General features: G+C 34.3%; 1 protein-coding gene across 2 annotated transcripts; it reads left to right on the top strand.

The window, feature by feature from the left end:
• The first annotated feature begins 5,301 nt into the window (after positions 1–5,301).
• Positions 5,302–14,817, top strand: LOC110093366 (putative clathrin assembly protein At5g35200). Of its 2 annotated transcripts, none has more exons than XM_020818229.2 (16): positions 5,302–5,453; positions 6,187–6,305; positions 6,388–6,457; positions 7,758–7,855; positions 8,864–9,005; positions 9,084–9,184; positions 9,400–9,483; positions 9,994–10,044; positions 10,120–10,185; positions 10,261–10,326; positions 11,422–11,502; positions 11,603–11,680; positions 12,925–13,077; positions 13,166–13,241; positions 13,423–13,541; positions 14,169–14,817. In XM_020818229.2, the coding sequence occupies exons 2-16, from the start codon at positions 6,207–6,209 to the stop codon at positions 14,547–14,549; spliced, it is 1,665 nt and encodes a 554-aa protein (XP_020673888.1). In that variant the 5' UTR covers positions 5,302–5,453; positions 6,187–6,206; the 3' UTR covers positions 14,550–14,817. The 2 variants fall into 2 exon arrangements, with proteins under 2 accessions (XP_020673888.1, XP_028549727.1); XM_028693894.1 differs by having other exon boundaries at positions 5,352–5,453; positions 6,171–6,305.
• The last annotated feature ends 3,248 nt before the right edge of the window (positions 14,818–18,065 follow it).

The following is an 18,065-nucleotide window of genomic DNA, read 5'->3' as shown; positions in this document are numbered from 1 at the left end:
TCTAATATAAATTTTTGTTTTCCTGAATAATAAATGGCGGATTTCCATTTTCCACCCATTTTTTTTTTAAGGGTGATAAAATGTTCCGCCGGAGTTGCGCTAACGTGAAGCTTCAAAGTCCAAGTAAAAGCCGTGCGAAGAAAATCAGGCGGAAGATGGTACCTATTACCTGCTTCAACGAGTCTTATATTAATCAGCAGCCGTATCCAGTGCTCCTCCATCGCGTATCCTGCTCTTTCCAGCCAGCTGGGTTAACTAACAGAGTTCTTTTCTTCTAGAAGGGATTATAACGTGCATTTCTAGCATGCTCAAATATAATAAAAAATATATATATTTATTTGGCTTGAATTGAGTTAGTTTGATTTAAAATTATTTGATTTTAGGATGATTTATATATATTCATAATGAATTGAAAATTTTTAGAATTAAATGCAATATCATAAGACTTTTAATTTTAACAAATTAATAGCAGAATTGAACGCCTCGAAAAGACAAACCTAACGACATTAATGATGCTTTGTTTCATATCTAAATGAACCGATATCAAGCACTTGAAAAATATCTTATGGTTTCATTTGGGACGTTTTTCTTTCTGCTTCTTAAAGCGGATTTTTAGTACAACAAATTTATTTTTTTACTAAAAAGTCGCTTTAAGAAGCAGTAAGAAAGCTGTCCAAAACGAAGCCTTAAAAACTTCAGAATATTAATTGAAGGATAATTGGTCTATAAATATTGCATACATATAGTCAAATCGAGCGGCTTGATGAGACAAATTTAACAATTCTAAGATCACTTGATTTTGATGTAATAAAAGCACTTAAATTCTAAATGAATAGCATATGATCAAATTATTTAGTACGAGTTGTATAATGGAGTGTTATGAAATTTTCATCAAATACCGCAAATAGACTTCCATTCACCACACAAAGAAGACTTAAACTTGAGTTTGGAGATAGCTTAGAGAACTAAAGAATTCTAAAGCCTTACATCACTGCAAGCTATCGTCGTCCCCAAAATGTCGTTGACAAATTACCACTATCCGACTATTATCACTTGACAATCAAAATCCTTTTAATGCCGTCAAACCACTATCATTTGGCTTCCATCACCCAACTATTATCACCCATCCACTTCCTTCCAATCATTGTTGCCAAACAAGCATTTATCTTCAACATTATCCTCCACAATTGCAGAATGAAAAAAATAGTATTACATATTTTATATTACTGTCTTCTAAAATTGAAGGGAGGAGATAACTTTTGTAACCAATCTACATATTGGATTATTTATGCTAGATTATTAATCTAGGCCAAACAACATGATTTTTTTTTTCTTGTTCAATTTTTCTGCAAAAAAAAAAATTGATGTTTATTGCATTCTTGTGTTAGATCTTCGTATAAAGTTTTAACATAAAAATTCTTTCTCTATCACTGCAAATTTTATAGGATGACACAAATTTGGAAGAAAAATTAATGTTATTATTTCCCAACAAGTTTTTTAATAATTAAAAATATTGTTGAAAATGTTTTGATTTTAGTGATAGTGACTCTCACTCATCTAGACTTAGGCTTCATTTGAGATAGCTTTTTTATTGCTTTCTAAATTAGTTTTCTAGTACAAAAAATTTTTGAACTAAATTTTTTGGTACTAAAAAGTTGCTTTAGAAAGCAGTAAGAAAGCTGTCTCAAATGATTAAGTTTCATTTGAGATAGCTTTCTTACTGCTTTCTAAAAAAACTTTTGAGCTCAAAAATTTTGAATTCAAAAAATATTTGTACTAAATTTTCTTTTTTTTTAGAAAGCAGTAAGATAGTTGTCCCAAACGAAGCTTTAAGAGGTTGTCTAATTCAATGCATTAAGAAAGCATCATCACCTTCATCATTTAAAGTAAGTACTCCAATATTCATGACATAATCATGATGAGATGAGAACCTGAATCTTACTAAAGAGTCATTATCATTATCTTATTATGAGACCACAACACTCAGTAATGACTTTATCATCACAAAAACATTAATCTCGCATTTAAAGAATAACATATTATTACAAAATATCTTAAAAAAGATATAAGTGATGAGTACTCTTGCATTTATCTAAATACCAAATCACCCTAAATAAAATAGCATAATATTAATCACATTTCTTAAAATTGATAGTTGTTGTGTCCTGGAACATTTGCAACAATAGAGAGATATAGAGATTAACATCTTAGTTTTGAACGTATATCCAACATATAGACAGATAAAAGAGAGATGTGCAATATTCATAAGAGACAACAATATTTATACATGAAAAACCCTGAAAAGGGAGAAAAATCACGGGGTTTGACCCAATTTGAATAAATCGACTAGTATTGGTAGTTGATCACAAATGATGCTCTTCCCTCAGGGGAAGGCCTTGTCTCAATGTAGCAAATACAAATTATATATAACTTATTACATGCCAATTGTTCTTAAGAGGGTGTTAGCATGTTTATTTGATCAATAAGATCATGGTCAGACAACGAAAGTTGGAGGGATCATTGTCGGCAATTGATAGAGGTCAAAAGAATCATACTTGGACGACGGTGGCCAAGAAATCATAGTTGGCGGGCGACAGAGGTCACAAGGACTGAAGTCATGCGATGGTGATTGGTGGGATCGTAGTCGACAGAGGATGGAGGTCAGAATGATTGTAGTTGGGCGATGGTGGATGGAAGAACAATATTCAGGTGATGGTGGTCGGAGGGATTGTAATCTGGCTATAGTGGTTGGAAGGAACGTAGTTGAGCGATGGTGGTCGGAAGAATCGTAGTCGGTAAGAGACAATGGTCGAAAGGATCATAGTTGGTGGACAATGGTGGTCGGAAGGATTGTAGTTGGGTGACGGTGGTTAGAAAGATTGTAGTTGGCAAGGGATTGAGGTTAGAAGGACTGCAGTCGGTCGAAAGTTGTTGGAAGGACCGTTGTCAAGCGACTGTGGTCAAAAGGTCTGTAGTCAATGAGCATTTATGGTCAGAAGGTCTGTATTGGGGCAATGATGGTCGGAAGGATCATACTCGGTGGAAAACGGTGGTTGGAAGGACCATAGTTGTACAACGATGGTCGGAAAGACAGTAGTTGGCGGGAGACTAAAATCAGAAGGACTATACTTGGGAGACGGTGGTCAGAAGGACCGTCAATGGATGCTAGATGGAGGTTCAACAGCGATGGTTGGGGGAGATTAAAAAATGGTGGCTTGGTGGCTCGAATTTGCTGGTGGTGATGCTAGGGTAGAGCTATAAAATTCTCTAAGCCCAAGAGGTTTTTCTCTTCTTCCTCCCCATAAAGGCTCCAAGCCTCATTTTCATGTGGGAAGTTAGGGTCTATTTATATGTTTTTGAGAGTACATGCCCCGTAAATATTGAGAAGATCTGAGGCAAATACGGAGTACTTCATTGGATGACTCATATTGACCCCTTTGGTTATAGAGCATTTGTCAAGCTTTTATGTGCCCAAATGATGTCATAATTAGGTGCTCTCAAGCTTGTTGGATTCATCACATCGAGCCGCTCAATTCAACTATAACCCTGCTATATTTTGATATCATTTGTTCATCCAATTTATGTTCGAATCTTTCAATTTTACTTTGGGCCCTCGATTTAAACTCAATTGGGCTTGGATTGGAGTGATTTTAGTGTCGTTGGGTTTGTAGCTTTGAGACATTCCTTTTAACTATGAGATTGTTGAAATTGGAGTTCGAATGATCCCGCATTTAATTTTAGAAGTTTACCATTTGGATTACCTTGAGATTCGTGCCTGATAAAGGAGATTTTTGGTGACGTAGCAATAGTCTTTAGTATACATTCTCTGATATATTAAATTATTAAAAAAGTATATTAAGCTCTTAGGCTACCATCTCTTTTACATACCTAAATTCATTCAAGTATATTCTGTGATTAGCTTAAGAAATCTATTGTCAAGTTTTAAAATCATTTTATCTTCATAATTAACATCATGATTAAATAATTAAAGCGACTTTCTAGATTTGGTTTTGTTTGGAATAATTTTAGCTTTTGGATTTTTGCTTTTAAAAGCTCATTTTCTCAACAAAAAAACTATTTTTTAAAGGAAAAAAATGATAAAAAATGTTTTTAAACATATATTATTTTTTACAAATTATTTTTATACACAAACAGTTAAAAAATTATTTCAAATAAATCCTTCGGTTAAAGAAAAACCTTTTTGAAGCTAAAAGATAATTTATTTTTCCCACGTTACGGGTTAGAATATTAGCGGCAGTAAAGTAAGAGATTTTTCGTCTTAGCATTGCATGGATATCCAACACACAATCCGAGAACTTAACATCAGCATTTTACGTGAAAATCCTAAATAAAGGGAAGGAAAAAAATCACGGAGCCACACCTAGTTGAAATGATTTCATTAATATTTGAATGGATTACAAAGATCATCCCAAAATTTGAGGATGATCAGATTACAATAGTCCAGGAAGTGGGTTGAATTTCGCATGAACGATGACGATATGACATAAGTACAACAGTGGTAGAGCAGAAGTCTGATAGCTATCAATCCGAAGTTCAACGACGGTCAGTGGCCAAAGGGTGGTCGAGGTGGTCTTTTGGCAAGAGAGCTCCCAAATTTCTCTCTCTTATGTTCTTTCCTCCCCTTTAATGAATAATGAAAGGTCTATTTATAATTTTATGGAAGTGGCGAGACTAGTATCTCGATCATAGACTATTTATCAAGCATTTGAGTGTCTTAACGATGACAGAATTTTGCAATCTTAGCCTTGTTAGATTTGTCTCGTCGAGCCGTTGATTTGATTATAAGCACATCACATTTGAATATCATTTTGTCATCTAATTTATGCTTTGAACATTTTAAATAGGCTTCATATCCTTAATTTGGGCTCGGATTAGATCGAATTTAGCGTTGTTGGGTTCGTCACCTTAAGATGTTCAATTCGACTATAGGTTTGCTAAAATCAGAACTCAAATGGCTTTAAATTTAATTTAGAAAGTACCCAATTCAAATTTACTTTGAGATTTGTGCTCCATAAAAGATAATTTTTTGATGATATATCACCACACCATCGTGGCTAGCAAAAATTAAAAAATAAATTATTTCTTGCATATTTAATGAATATTTTTCATATTATTATTTAATAAAATAATTATCTTAGTATTAATAATGATTAATACTACAAAAAATTCTGGTCAGTACACGAAGTATTTTTCAACATGAGCTGGTGGCTGGAGAGGCTCTTGATTTCCTACGGTTAGCCATTACATAGTCAGAATGAGCCTGCAGGACAACTTAACGAGCTTACCCTGGGAACTTAGAAAAGACTGAGGACCGCCTTCACCAACCTCCATCAGCTTCGAAGTCTGAAATCCTCTCTCTCTCTCTCTCGCTCTCGCGCGCGCGCGTCAGAGCTTTTCTATTTGCTCTCCTGCGAGCAATCCTCGTCGCTTCGGTAAGATTTTTTTATCCTTCTTAGCTTTGATAAATCATTTCTGAATTTCTTCTCCGCAAAAAGGAGCCTCTGTGGTGTCGGTAGCTCTTCCGAGTTTTAAACGTTAGTTGCTTGTCCTAATTCCGCCTTTCAATTTGTGTTTCTTGCCTATTTTCGAGAGATGTTTTATAATTTTTTATCGGAAAGGCCGAAATGATGCTTCTTTAGTTATTTGCGTGAATCAAGTGGAAGCTGCGTGAATGATTTTGATGTTGGATCAGAAAAAATGGATGCTTTGGTTGCAGCAGTAGAAGATTAAGGGCTGGTTTGGTTGAGCTTACTTTGTTTTTCGTAAATGAGGTTGAGAAGTTTCTGTTGAAATGTTGCTTTATGGAATCGGGCCAGTTTTGTTGGGTTTTAAAATTTATCTGTTTTTTTGGAAATAAAAAAGTTGCCTTTGAGCAGATTTACCTTATTTGGATGAAATATCGGTTGCTTGTATTGAAATTTGCTTTGAGAAAACTGCTTCTTTTCAAAGTTGGACAGCTCAACCAATAAGGCTGTAACTTCCAGATTTTGTTCTAAAAACAGGTTTTTTTTTCGAAGTAAACTTCTCTGAAAATAGATCAGACTTATTCACTCAAACAAAATACAAGAAACACAGCCACTAATTCTTGTTGTTTTCCTTTTTTTCTGTTCTCTTATATTGATTTGGTTCTTTGAACTTTCTTGATGGAGACTGATTTGGGTGCAGATTTTGTAAAGTTTGGGAAAATGTCTAGTGGGGGTACTCAGCAGAGCTTGAGGAAGTACTTGGGGGCTATTAAGGACAGCACTACGGTTGGGCTGGCAAAAGTGAACAGTGATTATAAGGTATTTTGATTTAATTCCAGTTGAGGGTTTAATTTGTTGTTTACTGAATATTGCTGAAGCAAAATTGTATGTTTTTATGTAGGAGTTGGATATTGCAATAGTGAGGGCCACAAACCATGTTGAGCGTCCTTCAAAGGAGAAACACATAAAAGGTTAATGGAAATCTCTCTCAACATCTTTTACTAAGGCTTGAGAAGAATACTATGTTTCTATCAGTTTTTGTTAGGCTTCATTTGGCATTTTGATCTTATGTTGTGCTTTACAGTGTTGTACCTTGTTGGTAATATATTAAGATTGTTATCTATAATGTTGTGACAGTTGGGGTTTTTTGGTAAAAATTATTATAGCGTTGACATAAGTTGATTGAATTAACTAATGGATATTATTTTAATTTCCAAACAATTAAAAGGAATTTTTCATGATTTTCTGTTCTAATTTGTGCATTATTTTACACCACAATACGCTTCGTGTAATTGATCCTATGAATTTACATTTTTTTGGTAATGGTTGGATGGTTTAGGCTTGTTATGGCTGGGCCTAATGGCTTAGCTAACTCTTGAAGAGCTTAGAGTTGATTCTGTTTGTTTTACAAGATTTTAAGTAATTAGTGTAGGTTAAAAATATTCTGTCACACTTCTTTGTTATCTAGTTATGTTTTTGTTAGATCAGGCTAGCTAGTTCGACGGGACCGGCTTATGCGAACAGAGGCAGACTTTTCCGCCTACTGTACACGCCGAACGCACGCTCAAGTGTGCATGAGTTGTTTAGGAAGGTTTTTTGAGGGAGCTAGGAGGGAAATTTGAATGTAGGGACTATTTAGGGATTTTCTTTTGATTTGTATGCATTAAATAGTTTGTTTTCCTAGGATTATCACGTCTTGAATTTTGCTGAAATTTGAGATCTCTTAGTTTCTTTGGGCTCTAGCGGTGTCTAGAGATTTGGGAGATAAAGATCCTCCTTTTGAATAGAGGATCAATTGTATCTTGGTTTTTTCTGTTTCCCTTTCATCAAATAATACAAATTATCTATTGTTTTGTGGTTTTGTGTGGATTTTTATGGAGAATTCTAGCTGTTTTCCGAAGATTGATAGGAAACACTTGAGATCTACTAGTGTTTCCTATCAATTTTCTTTTGACTTTATCTTTTTAGCACAATTGAATGGTAGTTTGTGCGCACCAATAGGACAGGTGCAATTGTTATATTGCATAGTTTATAATCTAACTGTTTCTATTTGTTGCAAAATATTTTTCCTTGATCTTTAATGCCCTATATGGATTTTGAAGTCCTCATACTCTTAAAGTATCTTTAGAAATTATCTTACTCTAAAATTTGAAAAATACATAAAATTTTGAAGCTATATTTTTCTCAGGAGCATCTATATTTATATGCAGCAATTCTGTGTTACTAGTTAGCCATATCTGTCATTCACAGTAGTCTTTTTGTTGTGTGCAGCAATATTTTTTGCAATTTCGGCGTCAAGACCTCGGGCAGATGTGGCGTATTGTATTCATGCTCTTGCCAGGCGCCTTTCAAAGACACACAATTGGGCTGTATGTACATAATTACAATTCTTAGTCTACTATGTCTTCACACTTTTTCTGTATATTTTCAGTGAAATTTGTTGTCTTCTTAAGTTGCCATGTTTTTTTTTTTCAGTTAAATAGTAATGTTTTCTTCTTGTTTAAAGACAATCTGATGGAGATCAGGAATAAGATTGGACACGTGTTTCATAATTTACACTTTGAGAAAACAGTGAAAGAATTTTTTAGCTTTATAGTCTTTTGAAACTTATAAGTAATTATGAATCTTAAAATAAAGTAATATTTATTCCAAAGGAAAATATTTGATTTGATTTTTAAAGCAAACTTTTGTTGTTTGTACCAAATTAACTTGGAAGAGATCTATGATATTCTTGACTCAGTAGACCAGCTGAAGTTAGATTACTAGGACTAAAAAAATTTACAACTTTTGAGAACTGCTTTCCATATTAATGATTGTGATCCTGAAAGTTGTATTTACAAAAAAATTTCCTAGGAACTAAATCTTGTTCCTTAAAGTCTAGTTTCTTCAGATTATTGACAATATAATGGAATTAGTTTTTTCTAAAACTTGTATGATCTACTTAAAAATTATGGTCCATAATTTTGATGAATAATGTTAAAAACTGTCATAAAAACTTCAAACTTCAACTTGCAACTAAAAGACCTCTTTCCTTAATGCTTCACACATGAGAATTGTCTCGTCCAAATTTGTCTAAGTTTTTCATGCTTTTCTCAAGAGAAGATAGCCTTTCTTCTTATAGACTATAATTGATCTCCCATAGATGCTGTTAGAACATCTCCTTCAACATTTTTACTTTGCTAAGTTAGAAGGGTATGTTATCTTAATAGAATTGTTATGTTACCATATTAACATTATAGCATATGCTTTATATATGATTATCTTTGTACTATCATCATAATCAATCAATCAACAATGTATTTTATAATTTCTATTAACTTATAATACTAGCCAATTCGTTCCCTTCCATAACTGATCAAATACTATTCTCTTTTCAGGTTGCATTGAAGACTTTAATAGTTATACATCGAGCTCTGAAAGAGGTTGACCCATCATTCCGTGAGGAACTTATTAGTTATGGAAGAACCAGAAGCCATATGCTAAATTTGTCACATTTCAAGGATGATTCCAGTGCATATGGTACTTATTCTTACAATTCAGCTCGATCATGTAATAGTTAATGGACAGGTTACTCATATACTGTCATTTGCTTCTCAGCATGGGACTTTTCAGCATGGGTCCGCACGTATGCTTTGTATTTGGAAGAAAGGCTTGAATGTTTTTGTGTTATGAAATATGATGTACAGATAGATCCTGTGGTATGCATCTTCTTACAAGCTTTTTTTATTTCTTTATAACTTATCGAATTATGTGTAAAAAGGATTTTCTACGAGTGACAAGCAAAATTTTTTTCTAATGGGGGCACAAATTAGGATTTTCAGATTTTCTCTCAATTGGGACAAGTGTTATATATCTTCAATCATTGTATATGTTGTCTTCAATTTTAATACTGATTAAAGCTACTGTGGTATAGAAAACTCGAGATCTAAATACTGTTGAATTGCTTGTGCAATTACCAGCACTACAGCAACTTTTGATCCGTCTTCTTAATTGCCAGGTTAGTGATTCTTTTCATAATATGGGTATATTAAGCCTTTAGGGGCTGTTCGGTAGCAGGATTTAGGCCGGATTTGAGGCGGATTTGAGCGAAATCCAGCCAAACGGCCTAAAATGCCAACCCAAATCTCACGGCAAATGAAAGCCGCCGTAGACAGAAAATTCCGTCTTTTCATGCTAAATCCCGGATTTCCGAAATTCTGTTTTTTGCTGGATTTACGGAATCCATTGGCTGGAGAGGAAGAGTTCGCTCATTAAATCCGTTATATAGCCAAACAGTCACACGATATTTAATAGGATTTATCATGAATGTTACCAAACAGTTTTAAGGATTTAGGCTCGTCAGGATTTCTGAAATTCAGATTTAGCGGATTTAAGAAATCCTACTTAAATCAAATCCTGGGTGCTACCAAACAACCCCTTAATATGCTATACAATTTCAACAAAAAATTGGCAACAAGATGGATAGTGAAATGTTTTGTGATATTTTATGCTGGAAAATTTTATGCAGCCACAAGGGGCGGCTTTATATAATCTTGTTATTCGGTTGGCAATTTCCATTGTAAGAAATCTTTGCATACAGTCTTCATGTTACTCAGTTTTTTTGCATGCCCAGTTCTGATTTGTTCTTTTATAGGTTGTTGATGAGAGTACAAAGATTTATAATGCCATTAGTGAGGGTACAATCAACTTGGTTGACAAGGTAATTTTACATTTTTTTTGTTATCATGTAATGGATTTTATTGTTGAAGGCAGCTAATGTCTGTTATTATTCCAGTTCTTTGAGATGCAGCGCAATGATGCTATTAAGGCACTTGAGATATATAGAAGATCATATCAACAGGTAAATTCTTCAAGAAACCCTTTGTGTGGCTACTTGAAGTGGCCATTTTAAGTTTACACTTGCAGAAGTATGTGGACAGTTTTGCCTTTAACTTATTTGGGAAAATTTTGTTTTTCACAGTGGCCATTATTTCTTTTTAATTTTTGTAAACAATTACTCAAGCTACTTGTTAAAATTATTAATTTTTAAGTTTAAAATACAAATTTGGACTGAAAATACTAATCATTTGAACTGTAAACTTAAACATGTTTGGAAGCATTTGGGGTCAATATACTCGTAGTAAGCTTAGCATATTTATGCATGAAGGTACTTCGGAAGCTTTTTGATTAGAAACACTTGAAGATTTCAAGTAAATCCTATCAAGAGAACAAAAATTGTGAGAAATTTCCATGATTCCAATGAAAAATCAGTGGAAACCAGTAATTTTATTGCAAGAAAACAAATTACGGAAGAAAATAACAAGATACAATTGATCCTCTGTTCGAAAGGAGGATGGATCTCTCCCAAATCTCTAGACGCTGCTAGAGCCCAAAGAAAACCTATGAGATCTCAAATTTCAGCCAAATTTAAGATGCCCTAATCCTAGAAAAACAATCTATTTAATGCTAGTGGAGTGATTGAACAAACTCGTGTTCAACTTGAAACATCTTCCTGCACTCATGTAGCCACATAAAGGACAAAGTTTATCCCAATGGATGTCCCCTAATCAGCTTCTCTGACAACTAAATCAAAAAATTTGATCTATGAAGCACGATCAAATTGGAAAACTTGATAATTCCTTTTTATCCAATAATGGAAAAAATTTAGTCAAGAATGAATGAATTTGCATTAGCACCATGCTTTAAGTATAAGTGCAAAATGACCAAAGCTATTCTTTTTTAATTTGGATTATCAAAGTGTGCATATTTAACCATGTAATCTTTGCGAAGCTTATCGATTGTCATACATGATGTTACACTTCTACAATCTTTTCATTTATGGTCATTGAGGAACCTATTTTTTTGAAGAAAATTCCTTCTATAAGTCTATGACTGGTTTCCTGTGGTCTCACACTTCTGTTTTCATCCTCACTTGATGATTATCTTTGGTTTGCAGTCAGAGATGTTATCAGAATTTTATGAAGTCTGTAAAAGTTTTGGTATCCGCCATGGAGAAGAGTTCATTAAAATAGAACAGGTTTGATTTCGTGTAATGAGCTTTGATCTTTTTTTTTTTTTTTTTCATTCGACTACATCTGAACAGTTCAAGTGCACTGAATTGCTTCATAATAATGCAGCCTCCAGCATCATTTCTCTCAGCCATGGAGGAGTATGTTAGAGAAGCTCCGCGAACTTCAACTCTCCGGAAGGATCAGGTAAGATATGCTTCTCAGATTTAAATCATTTGCCAGTATCTACTTGCTAATATTATGTCATTGTTGTTCATCCAGCACCCAGGAAAATAACAGAATGTAGTGATATTATATTGTCGAAGAACCTCTTAAAAGTTCAAAATTTTTTATCACCTCATCAACATATCTTATTTAATTCCATGAATAGAATCTCAGTTGTGGGTTAAGGCTTCGTTTAAGACAGTTTTCTTACTGTTTTTAAAAGCAACTTTTTAGTAAAAAATTACTTAAACTAAAAAAATTTGTACTAAAAAACTGCTTCAAAAAACAGTAAGAAAGCCGTCCCAAACAAAAGCCTAAATGGCCCTTATTCAGAAGTAGACTTATTAGAGAAGTGAAAAATGCAATATTCTCAGATTTAAGATAAAGAAGGGTCTGAGGAGAGGTTGACATATGCGGTGTTATCCCTATATTTACAGAAGTGTTATTTCAACTACTCAAACTCGTGGTCTCTATATGTCAACACGTAGCATCCAATTACTGCTATTAGATAACAAGCTTTAGCATATTTAAGGTTTGTTTGGGATGGTTTTCTTGCTTCTTCTTAAACAACTTTTTATTACAAAAAAAAAATTTTTTTACTAGAAAGCTGTTTTAAGAAGCAGCAAAAAAGCCGTCCCAAACGAAGCCTAAATCAATTTATCATTGTCATATATGCATGATTCATTGACTTAAACATGTGAAATTCCCTGTGGTTAACTTGTTTGTTCAATTTCTATTGCCAATGTAGCAAACCAGAATGGAGGTAATATAGGAATTAAAGGAATGTGAATATCAATTTGGTTTTCATTAACATAGGACAGTGATAATCCTCAACAATTAATTTGATCTTAAAGAGTTACATGTTTAAATTTTTTAGCATCTGTACCTGTGACATGAATGGGAGAAAATTTTCTCCAGTTGCAGGGGTGTAGGAGTATTTAAAATGAAATACAGTTCCTATTTAATTCACTTTTATGGTGTACATAAAATTGATTTTATTGCTTTTTTGGTGTTATTTCCCTAACTTACTCTTCGTTTGAGACGGCTTTCTTACTGCATCTTAAAACAGTTTTTTAGTATAAAAATTAAAATTTTTGTACTAAAAAGCTGCTTTAAGAAGCAATAAAAAAGTCATCTCAAACGAAACCTTAGATGACATGCATGATACTGTTTCTTGTGAATAAGTTTGTGAGCTTGTTTGCCTAAAATTTACTGCAAACAATCAGGTAAAGGAAGAGAAGACAGAACCAAAGGCTGTTTTGGCCATTGAAGAAAATAAAACTCAAGAAGAGCAGCAGGCAGTTTCACCTCCTCCTCCACCTCCTGAACCAGCAAAAGTAGAAGAAGCCACAATAATGCCGAAAGAAACTGATCTGCTGGTATTTTGAAGCTCAGATTTGCAAATTTATAACACAATCATGCATTGTTTGCTCAACTCTGATATTAATTTTGACTTGTGCCTGTCAGGGAATGCATAATGAAAGCCCAGATGCAGCTGAGTTAGACAACAAAAATGCTCTAGCCCTTGCAATTGTTCCAGTTGGTAAATTGCTTTCAAGTTTCTCTAGTCAAAATAACTAAATCTAGAATTTAAGTTAATTGAAAGTAGATAGATTATCAAGTGATTTTCTGAGTTTCATAGTAGTTATCAGTCCTTTTGGTATTGGATATGATCGATTATTTTTTATTACTAATTGCTGCAAGTTTTTTGACAAAATTTGCAGATAATCCATCAACAACTACTACAGCAGGTGGTCTTGCATCAGATGGAATTGCAGGGTGGGAGCTGGCTCTGGTTACTGTTCCAAGCTCAAATGAGGCTGCTGCAGCTTCAACAAAACTGGTACATACCCCACATATCCCTAGCAAAAAGTTTTGAATATTCTCTAAAGAGATTCGATTTCTTTTAAGGGCTTATTTGGTTGCTCATAGATAGAAATTGTTATTTAATTTTGTTTATTTTTATGAAAATGAGATCATTATATTTAAAGATGTTTTGTGGAGTTTGCAACTAATGTTGAATTCTAATTATACCTAAAGAGGAAACATGCTCTACAAAACAATGAAATTTTGATAGATTCCACCATTTGTTTGGATATGAACTGAAATTAAAATGGATTTTCATTTATTATTTATTTCTTATGAATTATTCCAACTTTATTATAGCTAATCTGTCCAAAATTTTAAAGAACTTACAACCCTTCAAATCCCTTAAATGTAAGAATTTCGTTCATGCACATCATGAGTGAAAAGGAACACCCAAACATGTTGAAATTACATTCAACTAAATAGTGATTTAAGAACTAACAATAAAATTATTCTCAACTAAGTATTTTGAGTTGATTTTAGAATTACAACATTTAACCCAAAAAAAAAAAAAAACTATGATTTGTAATTACTTGCTAAATTTAGTTTGAATCCATCCAAATGGTCCTCAATATTGTTGTTCTCTTTGAATGATTTTGTTCAGGCTGGCGGAATGGATATGCTAACATTAGACAGCTTATACGACGATGCGCTTAGACGAGCGAACCAACCAACGAGCTACAACCCGTGGGAGTCAGCTTCATCCGCGCCCAACATCATGATGCAACAACCAATGTATACTCATGATCCATTCTTTGCATCAAATTCGATTTCGGCACCATACAATGTCCAGATGGCAGCAATGGCTCAGCAACAGCAGGCATTCATGCAACAACAACAAATGATGATGATGATGAGTCAACAGCAGCAGCTCCATCAACCTGGCTTGAACCCTTTTGGAAGCACATATGCTCATGTTAATACACATCCTTATGGATTGGCTGTCCCAGTTCATTCTTCAAATTCGTATGCCGGATTTACGTAAAATGTTGACATAAAAACTATTGATTTTGATGTCAAATGAAGCAAAATTTAGTGACGAAGGGGAATGTTTATGTATCATGCATCATGCATCATCCATGTCTTATATTTTGTAGAAATAGCATTGGTTTGTTTATTTGGGGTGAGTTGGTGAGAGATTGTTATGTAAGAATGTATTGGCCTTGAGATTGTTTAGAATTCCTGTATATTTTGTTCTTGGTGTTAAGCATTGGTTACTGTTTAATTATGAAGGAATTAGCGGACCATTCAAATGCTAACCAACGATCAAGAGTGAGAGCTCTCAATGACTCTTATCTCTATGTTGCTTGAACAAATTTACTCATTATATTTATATAGTAGTAAAGATGAAAGAAAGAGCTCTTCCCATTTTATCTTCTTTGTAGTTAACAAAAAATAATAATTTTTTTCTTTGGTGTGCCTCTTTATGCATATATGCACTCGGAATCCATAATTATAGTTACTTATGGTGATTTCAACACCTTCATAAAGGGGAAAACTTGAAATAAGTATATTCTGAGGTACCTGCAGCCGCTCTATCCACCTCCCTCCTTTCGATTCCTTCCTCCTGGTTCCTCCAGCCGACGTCGAGCAGCCCGCAACTGAGCCCCAGTCGCACTTCAATCTTGCCCGAGCTTTGCTCAACCCTTCCTCACCCTCCTCCTCCTTATAGTTGAACTACGTTCGACTCTAGCTTCCCGGATCCTGCTGAAGCTGGCTCCGACCTTCGACCGATCTCCAAAGCCGCAAGGCCCGCACATCTACTGTGCCGATCCTTGGGCAAATTATTGGGTCAGGTGACCGAACGCAGAGATAGGTTCGGATAATAATAAAATATTATTTTAAAATTAGCGCAACTAAAGCGCAACCAAAGCGCAACTAAAGCGCAACCAAAGCGCAACCAAAGCGCAACTAAAGCGCAAGTCAAAAAGCGCAACTAAAGCGCAACCAAAGCGCAACTAAAGCGCAACCAAAGCGCAACTAAAGCGCAAGTCAAAAAGCGCAACTAAAGCGCAAGGTGACACGGCAAATTTTTATTGGCTGTCCGAACTTATCTTTTGGCTCCGGTCACCTGACCCAATAATTTGCCCGATCCTTGACCCTCACTCGACCGAACCCAGCCGCTTGTTCCGCACCAACCCACCTCCCTTTTCAGTTTTCCCGTCTTTTCCGCCATTGCCCTAAAAAGTTGCTCATTATTGTAATCTATCATCATCATACCTCCGATTTTAATAATTTTGTATTTTTTTTTTTTATGAATTTTAATTTAGTCAAATTTGTAAAAGTTATGATAATTTCATTTTTAGCAAATTTTTACTGCATAATTTTTGGTATGTAATAGATGTCTTTAATATAGCATTTTGACAAGAACATATTAATTTTTATTGGGTAAATTGGAAGATAATTTTCTAAAGTAAATATATAGTAGATAAATTTGATAAATTTCTTTAAATAAAAGGTTGGTGGTGTAATTCTAGTTGTTGCTTGTAATTAATTGGCCTAGTTATACCAATGAGTAGAGGCTGACGACTCTTAAATAATTATTAAAATTCATTTGTGAAAATAAATGATTAATATAAATAAATAAAAAGAAAAAATGAGATTGACTGATGAATAGTTATGATACGTAACATATGGAAGGAAGAAAATAGCACTTTAAAGCTGGATGTCCTACCTTTCTTTTTATAATTATATCCATGATTATATTTACATGATAGTAAATTAAACTTATTGATAGATAGAAATGAAATCATATTGACATTAATATTTATATAACATAATATAACACACTAATATGACTCATTGGGTGATAGCATTCTTTATTAATTTTTTTAAAATAATTTGATAGATCACTTTTGACCTTACTGATCATATTAGTTTTATTCTTAATTTTAAAAATTTCTTATTAATATATTAGTTGATGATTGATATTGGTTAGAACTAGAGCAAGCATATTTAATCTTCTGCATTGATTGAAGTCAATGGTAAGTTTTGATTATTTGTTGGTCTTTATATAATTTTTATATGATTTCAAGTAAAAAATAAGAGCCTGTAGCTTTAGGCTAGATAATGATGATCATGTTTGTTTTATTTAAAATTTTTTGGTTTATATGAATTCTTTTGTAGCTTGGGTGGATATTGTATATATATTTTTAAGTTTTAGAGCTTATAATAGAATGTAAATCTTATCAGTAATAATACAATTATATTTTCCCGTTATTTATTTATTTTCTTTTAATCTAATTAATTAGTTTTGGATATTAAATTGATTTGGTTATAAATGAATGACTATTGGCTATTAAGTGAAAGAAAAATGAATAAAATGAGTTGGAAATATAATAAAGAAAAAAAAAATCTACTTTAGATCTTGAAGTGTTATACATTTTGTGTACTTTAAATAAAACTAGTATGCTATGTATGATACTGACCACTTTCTTGACTCGCTCATTCGCAACTAGTGTTCCTCCACTAATATTTTCAAGGAGTTATGGATTGCTCACGGGGACAAATTATTCAACTTATACAAAATACATAAGTTAAATGATGGATTCTAAATAGATGATTATATTTTATACTAGGGGTGTCAATATTTGACACGACACGAAAATCTAATCTAAATCAGACCAGGAAATTTTGGGTTAGACCCAATCCGTTTCCAAAACAGGTATGGTTCGGGATCTTGGATTCGACCCGTTTGAAAAACGGGTCGAGTTTGGGTTGACCCGACGGGTTGTCGGGTCAACCCGAAAACCAGTTTGAAATGACTGCTCGGCTGCCCGAGCCTACCTGCCCCTTGCCCGGCTGCTCGTAGACTTTCCCGCCCGCTCGCGGACTTGACCGCCCGCTCGAGGACTTGCCCGCCCGCCCATCGAAGATGCCCGCGCCTGCCAACACGTGACCGCGCCCCCCAACTCGCGGACGCGCCAACTTGCTCGCGTCTGCGTCCGAGCCTGAGCCCTCGTCCAAGCCAGCGTTCGAGCCCGCGTCCGCGCCCGCGTCCAAGCCCACCTTCATGTGTCGGGTCGGTTCAACCTGGCAACCCGTCGGGTCGGGTTCGTGTTCGGATTTCCAACCCGATTTTCTACCTGGGTTGGGTTAGGGTCAACCCGTTTGAACCCGGGTCAATTCCGGGTTCGACCCGAACCCAACCTATGATCCAAAATTGACACCCCTATTTTATACCATGAAAAATAATACAAGTACAAATTTGAAAAGCAGTTGTCTATTCATTTACATCATTAAATTGTCCTTACTCTTTAGGGTCACTTTTATGAATCTTCATTTTCCAATCATTTATACTAAGTGTTGTGTTAAATCTATCCTTTGCAAATCATTTTATAGCGAGTACTCTAACCCTAGTCCACTCCTCCCTAATTCTTTGATACTAATTTCTTTTACTCATCTAATGAAGAATTTTCTACTCATCATTGTCCATGTTCATCAAATCAGTTAACCCTATTTTGAATTAACTTATATTCAATAAATGCCACTCCAACTATCT

The sequence above is a fragment of the Dendrobium catenatum genome, unplaced genomic scaffold, assembly GCF_001605985.2.
Source record: "Dendrobium catenatum unplaced genomic scaffold, ASM160598v2 fragScaff_scaffold_384, whole genome shotgun sequence".
NCBI lineage: Eukaryota > Viridiplantae > Streptophyta > Magnoliopsida > Asparagales > Orchidaceae > Dendrobium > Dendrobium catenatum.
This window is presented reverse-complemented; position numbering and strand designations above follow the sequence as displayed.

What these genes read in the sequence shown, in the direction of transcription:
- LOC110093366 (XM_020818229.2), top strand. Translation starts at nt 6,207, where the DNA reads ATGTCTAGTGGGGGTACTCAGCAGAGCTTGAGGAAGTACTTGGGGGCT. An exon ending in CAATCAACTTGGTTGACAAG is followed by an intron (nt 10,186 to 10,260) that starts GTAATTTTACAT and finishes TTATTATTCCAG; the next exon opens with TTCTTTGAGATGCAGCGCAA. An exon ending in CTGCAGCTTCAACAAAACTG is followed by an intron (nt 13,542 to 14,168) that starts GTACATACCCCA and finishes GATTTTGTTCAG; the next exon opens with GCTGGCGGAATGGATATGCT.